We start from the raw sequence: 14994 nt of genomic DNA, 5'->3' as shown, positions 1-14994 counted from the left end.
TATTAAGTGGGTCTTACACTTTTTTAAATATTTACAAACGTGCTCTTGTAATATTATTTTAAAACTAAAAACTGGTAGGAGTTCTCTAAAATCAATAGTCAAATATCCTAAAATAAAAAACGTAATTCAAATATTTAATCACTTACCCAGCGCATTGTTTTATTAGAACTCATAGTTTTTAGTATTTAAACACAAAAAATTGTTGTTTGAACTACCTTATCAAACAGGCCACCAATTATTCAAGCAATTCTTAAAAAAAAAAACGAAGAAGTCAATTTACAAAATATGTTTTCTGTGAAACCAACCAGATAAACAAACAAACAAACTCTTGGGAAGTTTTTTAAGTTTTGAAAAAAACAAAAACAAAAAACTTACATATATACTTCACTTAAAAAAAATAAAAAGAAGTTAATCAAACCCTGTAGTTTGGCGGCAATGACATGAATAAAATCCCACGCTCAGTCCTTACGCGCCTCCACGCTCCCGTAAAATACTCGAACAGTAGTCCAACTCAGATCCATCACTATCCATTTTCAACCATCCCCGGCCCCTATGGATTCGGCACCCAACGCGCCTCAACTCCCATATCTCTCTCTCTCTCTCTCTCTAGTAATTTTCTTTATTTCTCTCTCTTAGGGTTTCTGCTCTGTCCTCTGAGATATTTCGACATATGGTGTAGCATCTATTTCCGCAACCTTAAAAATCTCTCTTCCCATCGCTCTGTCGCTGCTGCTTAGCTTTTGTCACTTTCGCGAGAATATTCCCGGGTTTTATGGTGGTCCCTTCTCATTCTCTCCATAAAAAGAAGTTAATCAAACCCTGTAGTTTGGCGGCAATGACATGAATAAAATCCCACGCTCAGTCCTTACGCGCCTCCACGCTCCCGTAAAATACTCGAACAGTAGTCCAACTCAGATCCATCACTATCCATTTTCAACCATCCCCGGCCCCTATGGATTCGGCACCCAACGCGCCTCAACTCCCATATCTCTCTCTCTCTCTCTCTCTAGTAATTTTCTTTATTTCTCTCTCTTAGGGTTTCTGCTCTGTCCTCTGAGATATTTCGACATATGGTGTAGCATCTATTTCCGCAACCTTAAAAATCTCTCTTCCCATCGCTCTGTCGCTGCTGCTTAGCTTTTGTCACTTTCGCGAGAATATTCCCGGGTTTTATGGTGGTCCCTTCTCATTCTCTCCACTATGGTTAGTTACTTAGTTAGTGCTTTTTTTTTTTTTAATTTTTTTTTTTAACTTCTGATTTGATTTTTCCCTTTCTTTCTTTTTGTTTTGTAATGGGTTTATTAGAAATAATTAACATTGATAGTTTGTTATGTTTGGCAGTTTCAAATTCTATGCCTTTACATGTGTTGTATGTGCAGCAGAAAACATGTGCCATTCTCAAAGCAAATATTTTTTTTTTCTCCTTAAGCATTTTCTGTACTTGTTCTCAGTATTGCATAAGAAACTTACTTTACCTGCAAACCTTCTTTATTTTGTGTTTTTATATTTGGGGCTTTGTGGCTGAGCTTCAACATAGGCATGTCAATTAGAGAACTTTTGCTGCATCGTTATTGTCACTAGTCTCTATGAATTCATTAATGTTGTATATATAGGTTGTAATAAACTAATAATGATATTTGAGTTTGGAGAATATTGTTTCATAAAGTTTATAAAATGAAAATTCAAGTTTTGGAATTTTTTGAGCGAAATTCAAAATTCAGTATTTTTGATCAGTCGAAGTCTTTCCTCGATCGATCGAATTGATGAGTAAAATTGTTCTGGAGTATCGATGCTAGATTCCTGTTCAGTCGATCAAAAGGAACTCTCAATCGATTGATACTCTTAAAACTGAATTTTTCGTAGAATTTTCGGTAACTATTCTGATTGTTTGAAAAGGTTTCAAGTATTGTAAATGGTTTTATGAAACATTTTAACTTTTCATACGTGCCTTTTGGTGAAATATAACCCTATGGGTATAAATAGATGTTTATGTTTATTTTTTTAAAAAAAAAATCATCTTCTCAAAATAGTAAGTTACAAAGAAACACAAGAAATCTTGTGGTCATTAGAATTGCTATCGGTAGAACCCAACAATTTGGTTGTATCCTAAGAACAAGTTTTCGATAACCCTTTAGTAACAATAGTGTGGGGGCAAATATTGTCTAAGAAAAACGATATTTTGCCTCCAAGTTATCTGTTTTCTATTTGTCTTTTGTATAGACATTGTTCTTCCATCGTTACTTTGTGTAATAACCCCTACAATCAATGCAACTTTTGCTGGTGCATCTATAAAATATGGATTTTGATTTTTTTGTTCTCTCTAAATTTCAGACTTGGTGTCCATTTGGCTTGAGATTATAATTTTTTATTTATTTATTTACTTTTAATTTTTATGTACAGTTTTTTATAACTTCACTTTTTCTCATTTTTCTGAAGTATTAAGTATACTTTACCACACTTTCAGCAAAAAACTAGATAAAATGTTCCCATACGGACACTTGTTATGTCTTTGTTTGCTTGAAATTTTTCATTGAAGGAAAACATCAAACTCATGTTCTCATTGATAAAAAAAAAAACACATGGGTTTAGTGCAAACCTTTCGGTTTCACCAAAAAAAAAAAAAAAAAAAAACCTAAAAGGACCTTGTACAGTAAACATCAAACTCATGTTCTCATTGATAAAAAAAAAAACACATGGGTTTAGTGCAAACCTTTCGGTTTCACCAAAAAAAAAAAAAAAAAAAAACCTAAAAGGACCTTGTACAGTGGAATTCAATAACCAAGCTGCTTCCCAAGTCTGCTTCAAGACCCTGCAATGATCTCCATGTGCCGCCTTTGCTTGTTGATATGCAGAAACTATAATGCAGTTTGTCTATAGTCCCATGCCAAGTCCTAGGGTTTGGTGATAGAACCTGAGGGCAAGAGAGAGCCTAAGGATGAGAGAGAGGATGACGACTAGGGTTTTTTTTTTTTTTTTTTTGTTTTCTCATTTAGTGAATAGATGTGTGCCTCACTGTCTTGTTGTTAGTGTGTTGGTGTTTTTCCAGAATAGTACTCTTGAATACCGCAACCTAAAACCCTAGGACTAGGGTTTCTCCTTAATTGGTTGCCCACATGAGCTTGTCCAAAGCCCAAATGCCAACATCCTCCCACTCGCCCGTAATAGGCAGGCCACTCTAAGCAGAATTATCTCTCATTTGCTTCCATCCACTTTTCCCATGCATACAAGGGGAAATGGTCCTCAACTGGCCTAACCTGCAGCTTGGGACACTACAGCCAAGCTCCAACAAATCTAGCATATTGTAACCCTTAAAGAAACTGTCTTGTTCTGCCCTAGAGATATCTGATCACATCAAATTGAGTGTCCTCAAATCCCTCATGTCTTATGAAAAACTCAGAGCCACACTCAAAACCACCAAAAATCACTTTGACATGTACCCCACAATCATGTGAGACCAAAAATTTATCTAACTGGGACATTGAAGGCGAATTGTGATTATTCAATCAAGTAAAAGCACCTCCTTTCAAAAGCAAATCCAACATAGCTTGTTTTAATATAAATGCAGAAAAATCTTAAACTTTATGTTGTTTTTGGTCCCCCCTTCCTTTCACTTGGTAAACGGAAAATGTTAATACTCTCCCTATTGCACTAGGGTATGCTCCACCAACTATAAATTCATGTTTGCTCCTCCTAGAGCTACCTTTTAGTTGCATTTATTAACTCCTCAGTAAGGCCATTCAAAGTCATCTTTTGTGTTTAAAAATTTGCAAGAAATAGAATACTCAGCTACTACCTCTTCAACATTTTTAACAACCTTTTTGTCCCACCTTAACAGACACCATCAGATTGAAAGGATCAAAAGTCTATTTAAGTCTAGGTTAAATTAGGATAAGTGTTATGAGTTTGTGAGTTAGGGTTGATAGGGTTTCAATCTAGGGTTTCAGGTATAAGTGGATCTGATAATGGTGGAGATTTTTATGTGCTTGGGATGGATGGGAAATGAGAGAGCTGATTAGGGACTGTTTGAGGGAGTCCAACCTCCAAGAAAAGAGAAAACATTGAATTTGGGAGAGAGAGAAAAAGAGAGCACAAAATGCTTCACTAAATCTTACATGGGAGCTTATATACATTGCCAAACTCAATTGCGATTGGTTGGGCATTTCTAGCATGTGCTAAAGATGTGTAATTATATTTTAACATGTGTTAAATGAGCCCATAGACTACCTATATAAAAAAGAGAGCACACAAACTGAGTTTTACAAAGTAGGATTATCCGCTAATTCATGTATGTGCTAGAATTAACTCTCTAATTAACTTTTACAAATGTGCTCAATTAAATTTAACACTTGAATTAGCTTTAATCTGAGCTCTAACTTGACCACTCAAGGTGCTGACATGTGCATGCTGGCTGGATGAAGTTTCCCTGGAAAAATGGGCCCCATTGAGCAAGCCACTGCTGATTTTGACACTTATGATGCAAAGGGAATTGTCAATCGGCAGTTGCACTCTAGGGTGTCCCCACCAACTTGTTTTGGCACAATTCCCTTTCCTTTAGAACACCATGCCCATGAGGTGTGGGAACCTTTGCTGCATCTGGTGGAGAACTTCCCAAGTAGCTTCTTTTTGGAGGCCTTGCCACTTGACACATACTTTGGTGATAGATCGATTCCGCAACTTCTTACTCCTTTGTTGCAAATCTCTCTTGGGTTTCGGGGAAAACTCACCATCTTGATCAATAGGAGGTAAGATGGGTAAGGGGGCAATGTTTTTCCCAAGCTTGCGCTTGCGTACTTTGGTGTAGGATGAATATGAGAATCTTGAGGCAGTTCCAATATGTAAGCCCCTTTCCCAATCCTTTGGATGATTTTGAAAGGTCCAAAGAACCAAGCAGATAACTTCAAATGGTTGCAAAGGCCCATAGATTTTCGGATGTACGATTGCAACTTCAAAGGTCTGAATCCCCTTATTCAAATTCATTCTCAGTTCGCTCCTTGTTGGCTTGGGACTTCATCTTCTTTTGAGCTACTGTGAGATTATGCTTTAAGGTAGTGAAGATTTGATTTTGAGTTTTCAAATGATCCTCCACTGCTTTTACCCTTTTAGTGCCCAAAATATAGTCCATGAGCCTTGGGGGTGGAACCTTATACAATGCTTTGAATGGTGTCATCTTTGTGGTGGTGTGGTAATAGGTGTTGTACCAATATGCGGCTAAGGGCAGCCACTCCAACCATTTTTTTGGTCTTTCACAAGCATAAGGTCATAGTTAATGCATAAGACTTTTATTCACGATTTTTCTTTGGCCATTCATATGCGGGTTGTAGGTGTTTGACATGGCCAATTGGGTTCCTTGGAGTTTAGACTACTCACTCCAAAAATTTCTGGTGTAGACTTGAATTTCTGATTAAAGCGTATAGAGAAATCTCCAATAATTTCTCACTTTGCTCTTCTTGAGGGGCAACCACTCTCTTCGTAACTTCCTCCATAAAACTCTCATCTTTCTTCTTTAAAGTGGATTGAACATCCATCAAGAAGAGTTTGCGTGTTTTACCTTCATGCTCGACATGCCATTTGTTGTCACAATTATAGCATAGCCCCTTCCATTGTATCTCCTCCATTTGCACTTGAGAGATTCTTTGCAAGGGCATCTTTGTTTTCGGGTCCACCTTGATGCCATTCTTGGTAGGTTCTCCAAGAATGGAAGGCCTTCTGATTTCATGTGTGGCTCTAAATCTTTTCTTGATGCCCAACATGTACTTCTCTTGAATTTTTTGAGACCAAATGCGGCATTGAGATGAATGGGGGTTCAACATCCTTACCAGAAGTCAAATTTCATCTTGCAAGCTAGTTAGAAGTAACTTAGCTTGTGTCTCCTTGAAAGACCCTTGATGCTGTTGGAGAGAGCTTTGAATTGAGCTTTCTAATGTGGCAATGTCAAGGTTTGCTTTAATTGTGCAAGTGCCTCCACTGGGTCGTCATAGGCTGTTGTTCCAAAACAAAAGTGTGAGGCTCTAATGAAAGCTTCCCAAGTTGCAAATAATCTGCACTCCTCCCCATCTTGATACCAATTTTAGTGAATCTCTTCCATGTGGAAGGAAGCTATTTGGACCTATTGATGGTTTGAAGTGTTGTCAAACTTGAAAAATTGATTTGCTCTGTAGATCTAACATGAGGGGTCTTTGCCTTTGAATCTTGGAAAGTCTACCTAAATCGGTTTTGGGAAACCAAGTGCATATTCCTCTTGGGAAGCAGCAAGTACCTCTGGTCTTTGTACTCCTTGATCCCTCATGAGGGTTGCCAAGGACTCCTTGATGTAATCTAGGTCGGACAATGAAACATGGCATTTAAAAATCCAATGGTCTTAAAAAAATCCCCTCGTAATCACACAAAATCAAATAAATGCCACATTTCTCATATCTGACTAGAAATTGGGGGGAATTGAAGGACTTTTAAATGGAAGGGGATCTTATCTCTTGATCTAAATATTAGGATGTTCCTTTGGCAAGGAACTTGATTTTAGGTTTGCTTATATTTCACAAGGGAATAAATTCAGGTTGTAATGATGCAGTCATTGGTGTGGGGTTGGGGCATTGGAATGTATATGTACATATTTAAAATTTGTTACTTATCCATAGATGTATAATGATTATTTCATAGATATATGATAAGCATGCTCCAATTGCTGTGTATTTTTGTTGTTGCAGGTGACTATTTGTCAAAAGTGTGGTGACAGAGGCTTCTCTGTGGCATTGATCTACTGTGACAGATGTTCGATTTATGCTCAACATCGGTATGATTTATTTGCAGTGTGTCTGTGTGTGTTGGTTTGCATTTTTGGCCATGTGTATGTGTTCATTAGTACGCCTAGATACAAATGTTCAAAAAAATAAAATAAAAGAGTATGGCAGTATACTAGCATATTTAGTGCCTGTTTGGTATAGCTTATTTTTCAGTTTTGAAAAAGGGATTGTTTGAAAAAGTTGTACCCAAAAAAAGTGAAGTTTAAAAAAGCTGTACTCGTTTCTCAAAAAAAAAAAAAAAACTGTACTTTAAAAAGTCTAGTCTGGAAATGTGTTACCAAATGAGCGCTTAGACTATCAGACAAAATGGCTGATGCTGTTTGTTTGACTTGTTTCAAATTCTTTGAAAAGTTTATTTGCGTGAAATTTTTATGTTAAAAGGAACAAATTATTTCATATTATGGTTGTAATTTTTCTACTCAAAATGGGCTGTTGTGACTCTTGTCTCTCTCTTCTTTTTTTTTCCTCAGCTATTGCTTGGATGTGCTGCCTGCAACTTTTGATGAATATGTTATTTGGTTTTGTGCGGATTGTGAACCAAAGATTCGAAAGCTGTCTACTGTCATCAATACCAATGCTCTCCCATCTGGAATAAGTCATTCCGTAAATTTGAAAAATGTGCAAGCAACCCAATCTAGAATAAGATTACAGAAGAATCTCGAAAGATTGAAGAAAAAGGTTAAAAAGACAAAGAATAAGAAGAAGAGAAAGGACATCACTGGCTCTGTGGCTAAAATGGGTAAACAAATTTGTAAAAGAAGCTCTTCCCTTCAACTCAATAAGATGCATTCTGGTGATATCTTTGAAATAGACAAGAAGCTTGGACAGGAGTTGCAAGTGATAGTGACAGATGGTGCCAATTACAATTATGAAGTCGAACTGGGACTGCATCTGAAAGATGGGCCCAACTTGGTTGAAGAGGCTGTATCTGTTGCTCTTCGATGCAATGATACACTTGAGAATTGTGAAGGTCAGAAGGTTGGACAAGAGTTGGGACTGCATCTGAAAGATGGGACCAACTTGGTTGAAGAGGCCCTATCTTGTCACCCTTCTCTTCAATGCAATGAGATGCTTAAGAATTGTGAAGAAGGTCAGAAGGTTGGAGAAGAGTTGGGGCTGCATTTGAAAGATGGGACCAACTTGCTTGAAGAGGTAGTATCTGTTAACCCTTCTCTTCGATGCAGTGAGAAGCTTGAGAATTGTGAAGAAGGTCAGAAGGTTGGACAAGAGTTGGGACTGCATCTGAAAGATGAGAGCATCTTGGTCGAAGAGGCCATATCTGTTAATCCTTCTCTTCGATGCAACGAGAAGCTTGAGAGTTGTGAAGATCAGAAGGTTGGACAAGAGTTGGGACTTCAGCTGAAAGATGAGACCACCTTGGTTGAAGAGGTTGTATCTGTTAACCCTTCTCTTCGATGCACTGAGATGCTTGAGAATTGTGAAGAAGGTCAGAAGGTTGGACAAGAGTTGCAACTACATCTGAAAGATGGGACCAACTTGGTTGAAGAGGCTGTATCTGTTAACCCTTCTCTTCGCTGCAATCAGATGCTTGAGAACTGTGAAGAAGGTCAGAAGCCTGGACACAAATTCATTGTGGATCTGAAAGATGAGACCAAGTTTGTTAAAGAGGTTGAATATGTTAAAACCTCTCAAATAGCTACCAGTGAACCTTCCAATACCTTAGAACAAAAATGTTACGTTACTGCACAGCCTATCATTGATCCTATCTGGAGGTACTCCTTCCCCCCATGAATTTAAAGTTGCTCATCTGATGCAGCATTTAAACTTGTGCATTACTTTATCCTTTTGACAGGGGAAGTTTATGTATCCGCAACAGAAGTTCTGGAGCTGTTGGACTTGTAGCCCATTTGTCTTGCTTGGCATGCTATAAAGTGTGCGAGGAGGCAAAACTAATGCCGGAGTTGCTATATGCCGAACTGTTTCGTAGGTCAGATGTGTGGCCAAAAGGTTTTGAGAAGCAGGGCCCATCCGACCAGAGTATTGCTCTTTATTTCTTTCCAAAGAATGAAAGGTGACGGTTTCAATAATGTTTCCTGACTTCCTCTCACTTTGGGTTCTTCTAAATGTTAATGTTACATTGTTACAGTGATAGAAAAGCTTTTGGGAGCCTGGTGGATAGCATGATTAGCCAAGACCTTGCCATGAGATCCATGGTGCAAAATGCAGAACTTTTGGTTTTCACTTCCACCGTACTTCCTGCGCAATATAGGAGTGAGCCCACTTGTCTTTATATGCTTAAAAAGCTATCTCGATCCTTTTATTTAACATCAATTTATCTTTTTTTTCTGCAGAAAGTTAAACTATTTCTTGAATTATTTTATTTGCAGCATTTCAGGCGAAGTTTTATTTGTGGGGGGTGTTTAGGAGAAAGCAAGTGTCACATGTAACAAATACATTTGTCCCTGAAGTGGAGAAAAGCCGTACAAATGCCTTAACCTGGGATAGGCGGCCGAGTTCTACCAGTCTTTTAAGTAACAGTGATAGCCATGGTTCTGATTCACTGTATTCTTTTTGTGCTTCAGTGTTTTGATTTCGTTCATTAGAATCTGTATAGTTTTTGTTTCTCTCTCTCTCTGCAACGGGGCCATGATATGGTGTAGAAATTTGAACTTGCATACTAGAGATAAATCCATGGAGTGTCCTAATTCTTTGGGCAGCAACTTTCAGACACGAAGAGAGAGAGAGAGAGAGAGAGAGAGAGAGAGTGGGGGGGGGGGGGGGGGGGGGGGGGGGGGTGTTGAAGTAGCTCTAAATATAAATAGAAGAATTCCGAATTAGCAACTATCCACAAGGGTCAATTCATTCAAGGCAAGAGAGCAACAATTGTTTGTTTTTACATGTTAGCTAAAATAGGTTATTGGGAATTGGCTTTCATCTCTATATGCGTTTGCTGTAGCAAATTATCTGTAGTTGATGGTCAATGTAGTGTAATTAATACTTAAGCGAATATTATTAAATGTGCCAAACTTGGTATGGAAGTTACTCATGAATGTAACACTCATAATTTTACTCTAGACTTGGCTTTACAATAAATAAGAAAGGAGCAATAATTATCTTCTTGTTTTAAATGGTTAATTCTCCAAAACTATTTAACTGGGGAGATGAAATTTAGATAAATTTTCGTGAATAATTCAGAATAATAGATTTTTTTTTTTAATAAAAAAATCCAAATTAGGTAGGAACCTTGAATAAACTTTCAGTTAACTTTTAAGTTTCTCTCTCTCCCTCTACTCATGTCTATGATGAATTGTGAATATACAAGTCATTACATATGATCATTTAAAAGGACTAGTGTTATCACCCCCAAGAGTTAGTTGTATTATTACAGTCAACTAAAGACGATTGAACTGAAATTTTTTCTCTTTAGAAATCTGAGCCCAAGATATTCACTATTCAATGGACAATGGGGCTCAATATGTATCAGATACAGTTCAGAAAGTCTTTTTTAATGGTAAAAATAGCATTTTTAGTCCTAAGAAAGAAACGCATTTGTCCTTATGAAGTAAAAATCAGCAGCAGTTCTATAGCAGATGTCTCCATTTCACCTCGTTCGCTAATTGTAATAGACTGTAGATCCTCTAGAATCCAGACTCATTCTCTCAAATATCAATTCCTGGAAAACAGAATTCAACAGTAAATTATCAAAATTTGATTCCTTGATAGACAGGTAAGAGAGTTGCTTGCAACAAAAGTTCCATTAAATTTTAATATCCAATGGAAAATTCAATTCCCACACAAAGTAAGAGGAAAATATGTCCTGAATAAAGTAATTCATTAAAGTGTCGTGAATACAAATGAACAGAATCTGCTGAGAATAATTCTCTCCCTTTTTTGGGCCCAGAAATTCTCCATTATTGTTGTAACAGTCCAAAATTCATAAGAGGGACAAAGAATCTCATTGTTCATTTTTGGAACTTCTTTTCCAGTGAATAGTACCGTCAGCCAAACCTTCTAAACCAAGATAGAATAGCACCAATGTTAGAGATATATATTAGACATATATTAGCCCAATGTAATAGGCCCAAGCCCAGTCCTACTTGTACTAGTAGTCTAGGGTTTAGTCGCCTATATATACTCATGTTAGGGTTCATTGTAACACGAGGTTATTGTACTACACTCCTACACAATAAAGATGTAGCCCTTAAGGGATTCCTCCGTGGATGTAGGCCGTAAAGGCTGAACCACGTAACCCTCGTGTTCTTGATGTTCCTATTCTATGCTTCCTCTTCCGCATCCACTCTAGCATACACAACATGGTATAACACATTGCGTTTGATAATATTCTCCATTTAACATGGTATCAGAGCTAATATTCAACATGGTATCAGAGCTAATATTCAACAACCAAGATGTATTATCTGGTTAAACCTTAAACATAGGTTTACTGTAGTTAATACTTTTTTAAACAGATAACCTACAGGGGAAAGAGTTAATAAAAGGCCTGATTTCTTGGATAACTGTACTGCATGACTGGTACACACCAATAATGAAAGACGCCTAGCATAAAGTACTCACCTGAAATGTCTTGTTACCAGATGGCTAAGCTGATGAAATCCCAAAACGACTTTGAAGATTATTAATTGCTTTCTCACAGGATTCTGAAAGCTCAGTGATTGATGTTTTGCATGCTGAAAAATTCAAATCAAAACAAAGAATGCATCCAAAAGGAATCAGATAATGGTTTATAAACTGCTGACACAAATTCAAATGGTAGCCCAAGTTAGCATTCACATTATCATTATGCTTCGTATTTATGACTTTTTAACATACCTAAAGTCATACAGTAATGCTGTCTTGTAGTAATTTTCTCATTACTGTCAGTTTGAACAAGAAGAATAATGCATGTCTTCAATCTCATCCAAAAATACATGGTAATTGGTAATGATATAGGATGATGTATCCAAAAGTCCATCTAGAGTCTATAAAAAAGAGTTCTATTTGCAGTTAACACAAAGTACACGAACATGTGCAAACTTGCATATCCTCATGCATAGTTCCGGATTAAATATTACATATATAAAAGTGTATATAATGACATGTTATTTAAAATTCTAATTGATGTTACACTCTATAATTGTTATATAGAAGAAATACAATCTATCCATGAAATACACTCATCTCCATTTCACTAGGGTCCTAATTCTCATAAGGATGTATGATCGTCAGATCCAACCTCCAAGTTTGGAATACGCTAATCATAAATAGGATGTAAATGGGTCATAAACTGTTCTGCAGTTTCTCTGCTCAAGTGCATCAGCCATGACCACTATTATTTGTAACTCGTAAAGCATCACAAAGCAATATGCAGATGTCATTAACGACAATAAGGCATATGCAATTCACAAGTTCTTTTCCTTCAAAGTAGCAATAAATCTAGATACATAACTTTTTTCTCAACTACTGAGTTGATAGGTTGTGATATAATAAGAGTGATGCCAGTGGCGATCCCATGTGATTCATGTGAAAGTTGATATTACACTAATCACAATCTACCATCCCACATGTTGTGAAATTTCTTATGTTTGTAGCATTGTTGTAAAACCGAGATATAGAAACATACCACGAGATGCGCTGGCTTGTGCATCTGCCTTGAATTCTGCATATGAAGCCTGAAAAATACTATCATTAGCTTACACACTTAGTGGAATTACTAAAGCACACGAGAAAAACTCAACTTGTGTTTGTGACAAATGAAACGTTTACCTGCATTGCTTCCCGACTTTCACTAACCCGTTCAGACATTTTCTTGTATTCCTTCTCTGCTTCATCCATCGCTTGTTGGCATGCTTGAGTCTGAATCTATCAAATTAGAAAAATGAAGAAAACAGAGCTAAATAATTAACCAAGAAAAACCTTGCAAATACAGCAGTTTACATAAAGGAGAATAGAAATACTCTTTCAACTATTAGTGAAAGCGGTTCATGAAAACCTGTGGAAGCTTGAGAAACGGTAAAAGCATAAGATACGAATCGAACAATACAAATTTCAAAGGACTAAACCTTAGTCAAACCATAATTACACTAAAAAATTTTTTGAATCACTCATAATTTGAGATGATTCGTTTGCTATAAGCAAAAATTGAAGAACAATATTGAAGTTACTGAAGCCTGTCTAGGCTATTAGCACTATCTTCTAAAGTAGTTGTTGAATCTTTGAGAAACTCTAATGGAATCTTCTAATTCAAATCTCTCTCTGTCTCTCTCATGCCAAAGGAATTAGGGATTTGATTAGCATAACTAGAGGATTTGAAATAGAATTTCGGCAAACAAAGTCAAGTTTCGTATGAGATTATTTTGAACAGAACAAATCGACAATCAATAGGTGAGAAAAACAGGTAAGTATAAAAATAAAAAATCATCGAATATCCAATACTTTTTTTCTTCATTTTTTTTTTTTTAATATATATACAGGAATCTGTTTGGCAGATGAGAAAGCGAAAGAAAAGAAGAGAAGAAAGAATTGATTCGGACCTTGAAGCGCTTGTGGAGGCGAGAGTGGGAAGCCTGGAGATCCTTGATGATCTCAGAGTGAGAGTGTTCGATGTGGCGCTTGAGATGGTCGAGGCGCGAAGAGACGAGGTCTTTGAGATCGGAGATGGTGCCTAGGTTTTTCACAGCGGCAATAGTAGGCTGCGGCTTGTCAGTTTTCTTGTTCTTTGAGGTGGAGACCGTACTCTTCTTCTTGTTGTCGTTGATGATGGTGAACAATGGCGATTTTGGAGACTCGTTTGGAGAAGAAGAAGGAAAATCCACCATTTCTGTTGGCGTTTCCAGAAGTGAGGACTTGAGGTTCACTTTCTTCTTCATATCTCTCTCTCTCTCTCTCTCTCTCTTCAAAATTTTGGAGCAGAGTTTGTATGTTTGGAATTCAGTGAATGAAGAGTGAGTGTGACTCTGTGAGTGTGAGTTTGAGCGGGTAATTTTTATTTTCAAATTGGAAAAATGCTAAGTGCATTCGCATTGGCAATTGTATAAATGGTATACCTAGAGAAAATTTAGTATAAAAGTAAAAAAAGAGCCCAGTAGCGAACTTGTAAAATATTACAATTGCAAATATTTTTACAATGGTAGGATGGCACTGTAGCATTTTAGTAAAAACTATAATATATTTTAATTGATAAAGTGGAAGAGAGATAGGGGAGAAGAAAGGAGAGAGAGTTGTATTCGAATATATTATATTATTTTTGTAAGTAATATATATTATTTTAATGAGTATAATAGGAAAATAAAAGTTGGGATGTTGGTTGTATTGTAAAATGGTATGGTATAATTAATAAAATAGTTTTTTGAGATAGTAAAATAGAATAGGGTGGAAGTTGCGGATGCGAATGCGAATACAAATGCTCTAAGCTAGAGTCTATTATTCAGTGGGTTTTTCACATAGGTCGGTTTGGGTCCATGGATTGGCTTTAAAATATTTTATTCCTTGTAAAAACAATTTGGGTTTTTAATTTTTACATTATTTAAGTTATTTTTTCTCTATTATCTGTATCTCTCTCTCAAATAAAAAAAATTTTCTTCAATTCTCATCGTATTACTAAATTATATTTTAAAATTTGCAAATTCATCAAAAAATTGTTAGTGGCTTGACCTCTATCGATTTTAATAAGGGTTTCCAATAATGAATAGTTATGAAGCGAGATCGGGTTGTTATGTGTGGACCCATCCTAGACATGAGCCTAATAGTATGTCATCAGTCCTTTTAGATGAACTTGCGGGCCAAGGCCAAGAAAGGAATTGTTGCATGGTTATAGATCTACAAAACCACTTGAATCTCCTTTGCAAAGGAATTAGTTTGTTCTAAATCTAGAATTAAGGTATGTTATTGGAAAAGTGTTAGGAATCCAGCATTGCCCAACCATGTAGTAGGCATTCACTTTTATTATTGGATTATATCTAGATGGGCCTTACTAAGGAAGCCGACCTAAAAACACACAAATCTTAACCCTTAAAACCCCACTTGCTAAAGATAGCAGTTCACTAATTTGTGATTAATGAATTAGTAGTTAAAATTACCTTTGTGCCTTTGTGTAAGAAGTGACCATTTTGCCCTTTCTAATATTAAATTATAGTTGCAAAATGAGAGATAGTATCTCCTACACTAATCTCATGAGACCATTGTCTCACTGACATGTGATCAAAACAAACATTAAAGTCAAAACAAACAAAGACTACAT

At 36.6% G+C, this 14994-nt stretch overlaps 2 protein-coding genes across 2 annotated transcripts; one reads left to right on the top strand and one right to left on the bottom strand.

Annotated features, from left to right (window-relative positions):
• The first annotated feature begins 842 nt into the window (after positions 1-842).
• On the top strand, positions 843-9832 carry LOC111994519 (ASI1-immunoprecipitated protein 2). Its single transcript, XM_024026406.2, has 6 exons — positions 843-1203; positions 6702-6787; positions 7268-8530; positions 8611-8829; positions 8905-9029; positions 9146-9832. Exons 1-6 carry the CDS (start codon positions 1201-1203, stop codon positions 9346-9348), a joined length of 1899 nt encoding a protein of 632 aa, XP_023882174.2. The 5' UTR covers positions 843-1200; the 3' UTR covers positions 9349-9832.
• A 258-nt stretch (positions 9833-10090) lies between these two features.
• Positions 10091-13778, bottom strand: LOC111994588 (uncharacterized). Its single transcript, XM_024026477.2, has 5 exons — positions 13289-13778; positions 12522-12617; positions 12379-12427; positions 11334-11446; positions 10091-10431 (listed from the first exon to the last, which is right to left on the bottom strand). Exons 1-4 carry the CDS (start codon positions 13622-13624, stop codon positions 11358-11360), a joined length of 570 nt encoding a protein of 189 aa, XP_023882245.1. The 5' UTR covers positions 13625-13778; the 3' UTR covers positions 10091-10431; positions 11334-11357.
• Positions 13779-14994: the final 1216 nt, after the last annotated feature.

Source organism: Quercus suber, unplaced genomic scaffold (genome assembly GCF_002906115.3).
Source record: "Quercus suber isolate HL8 unplaced genomic scaffold, Cork oak 2.0 scaffold_128, whole genome shotgun sequence".
NCBI classification, from domain to species: domain Eukaryota; kingdom Viridiplantae; phylum Streptophyta; class Magnoliopsida; order Fagales; family Fagaceae; genus Quercus; species Quercus suber.
The sequence above is the reverse complement of the archived record's forward strand: the minus strand, read 5'-3'. Positions and strand labels throughout refer to the sequence as shown.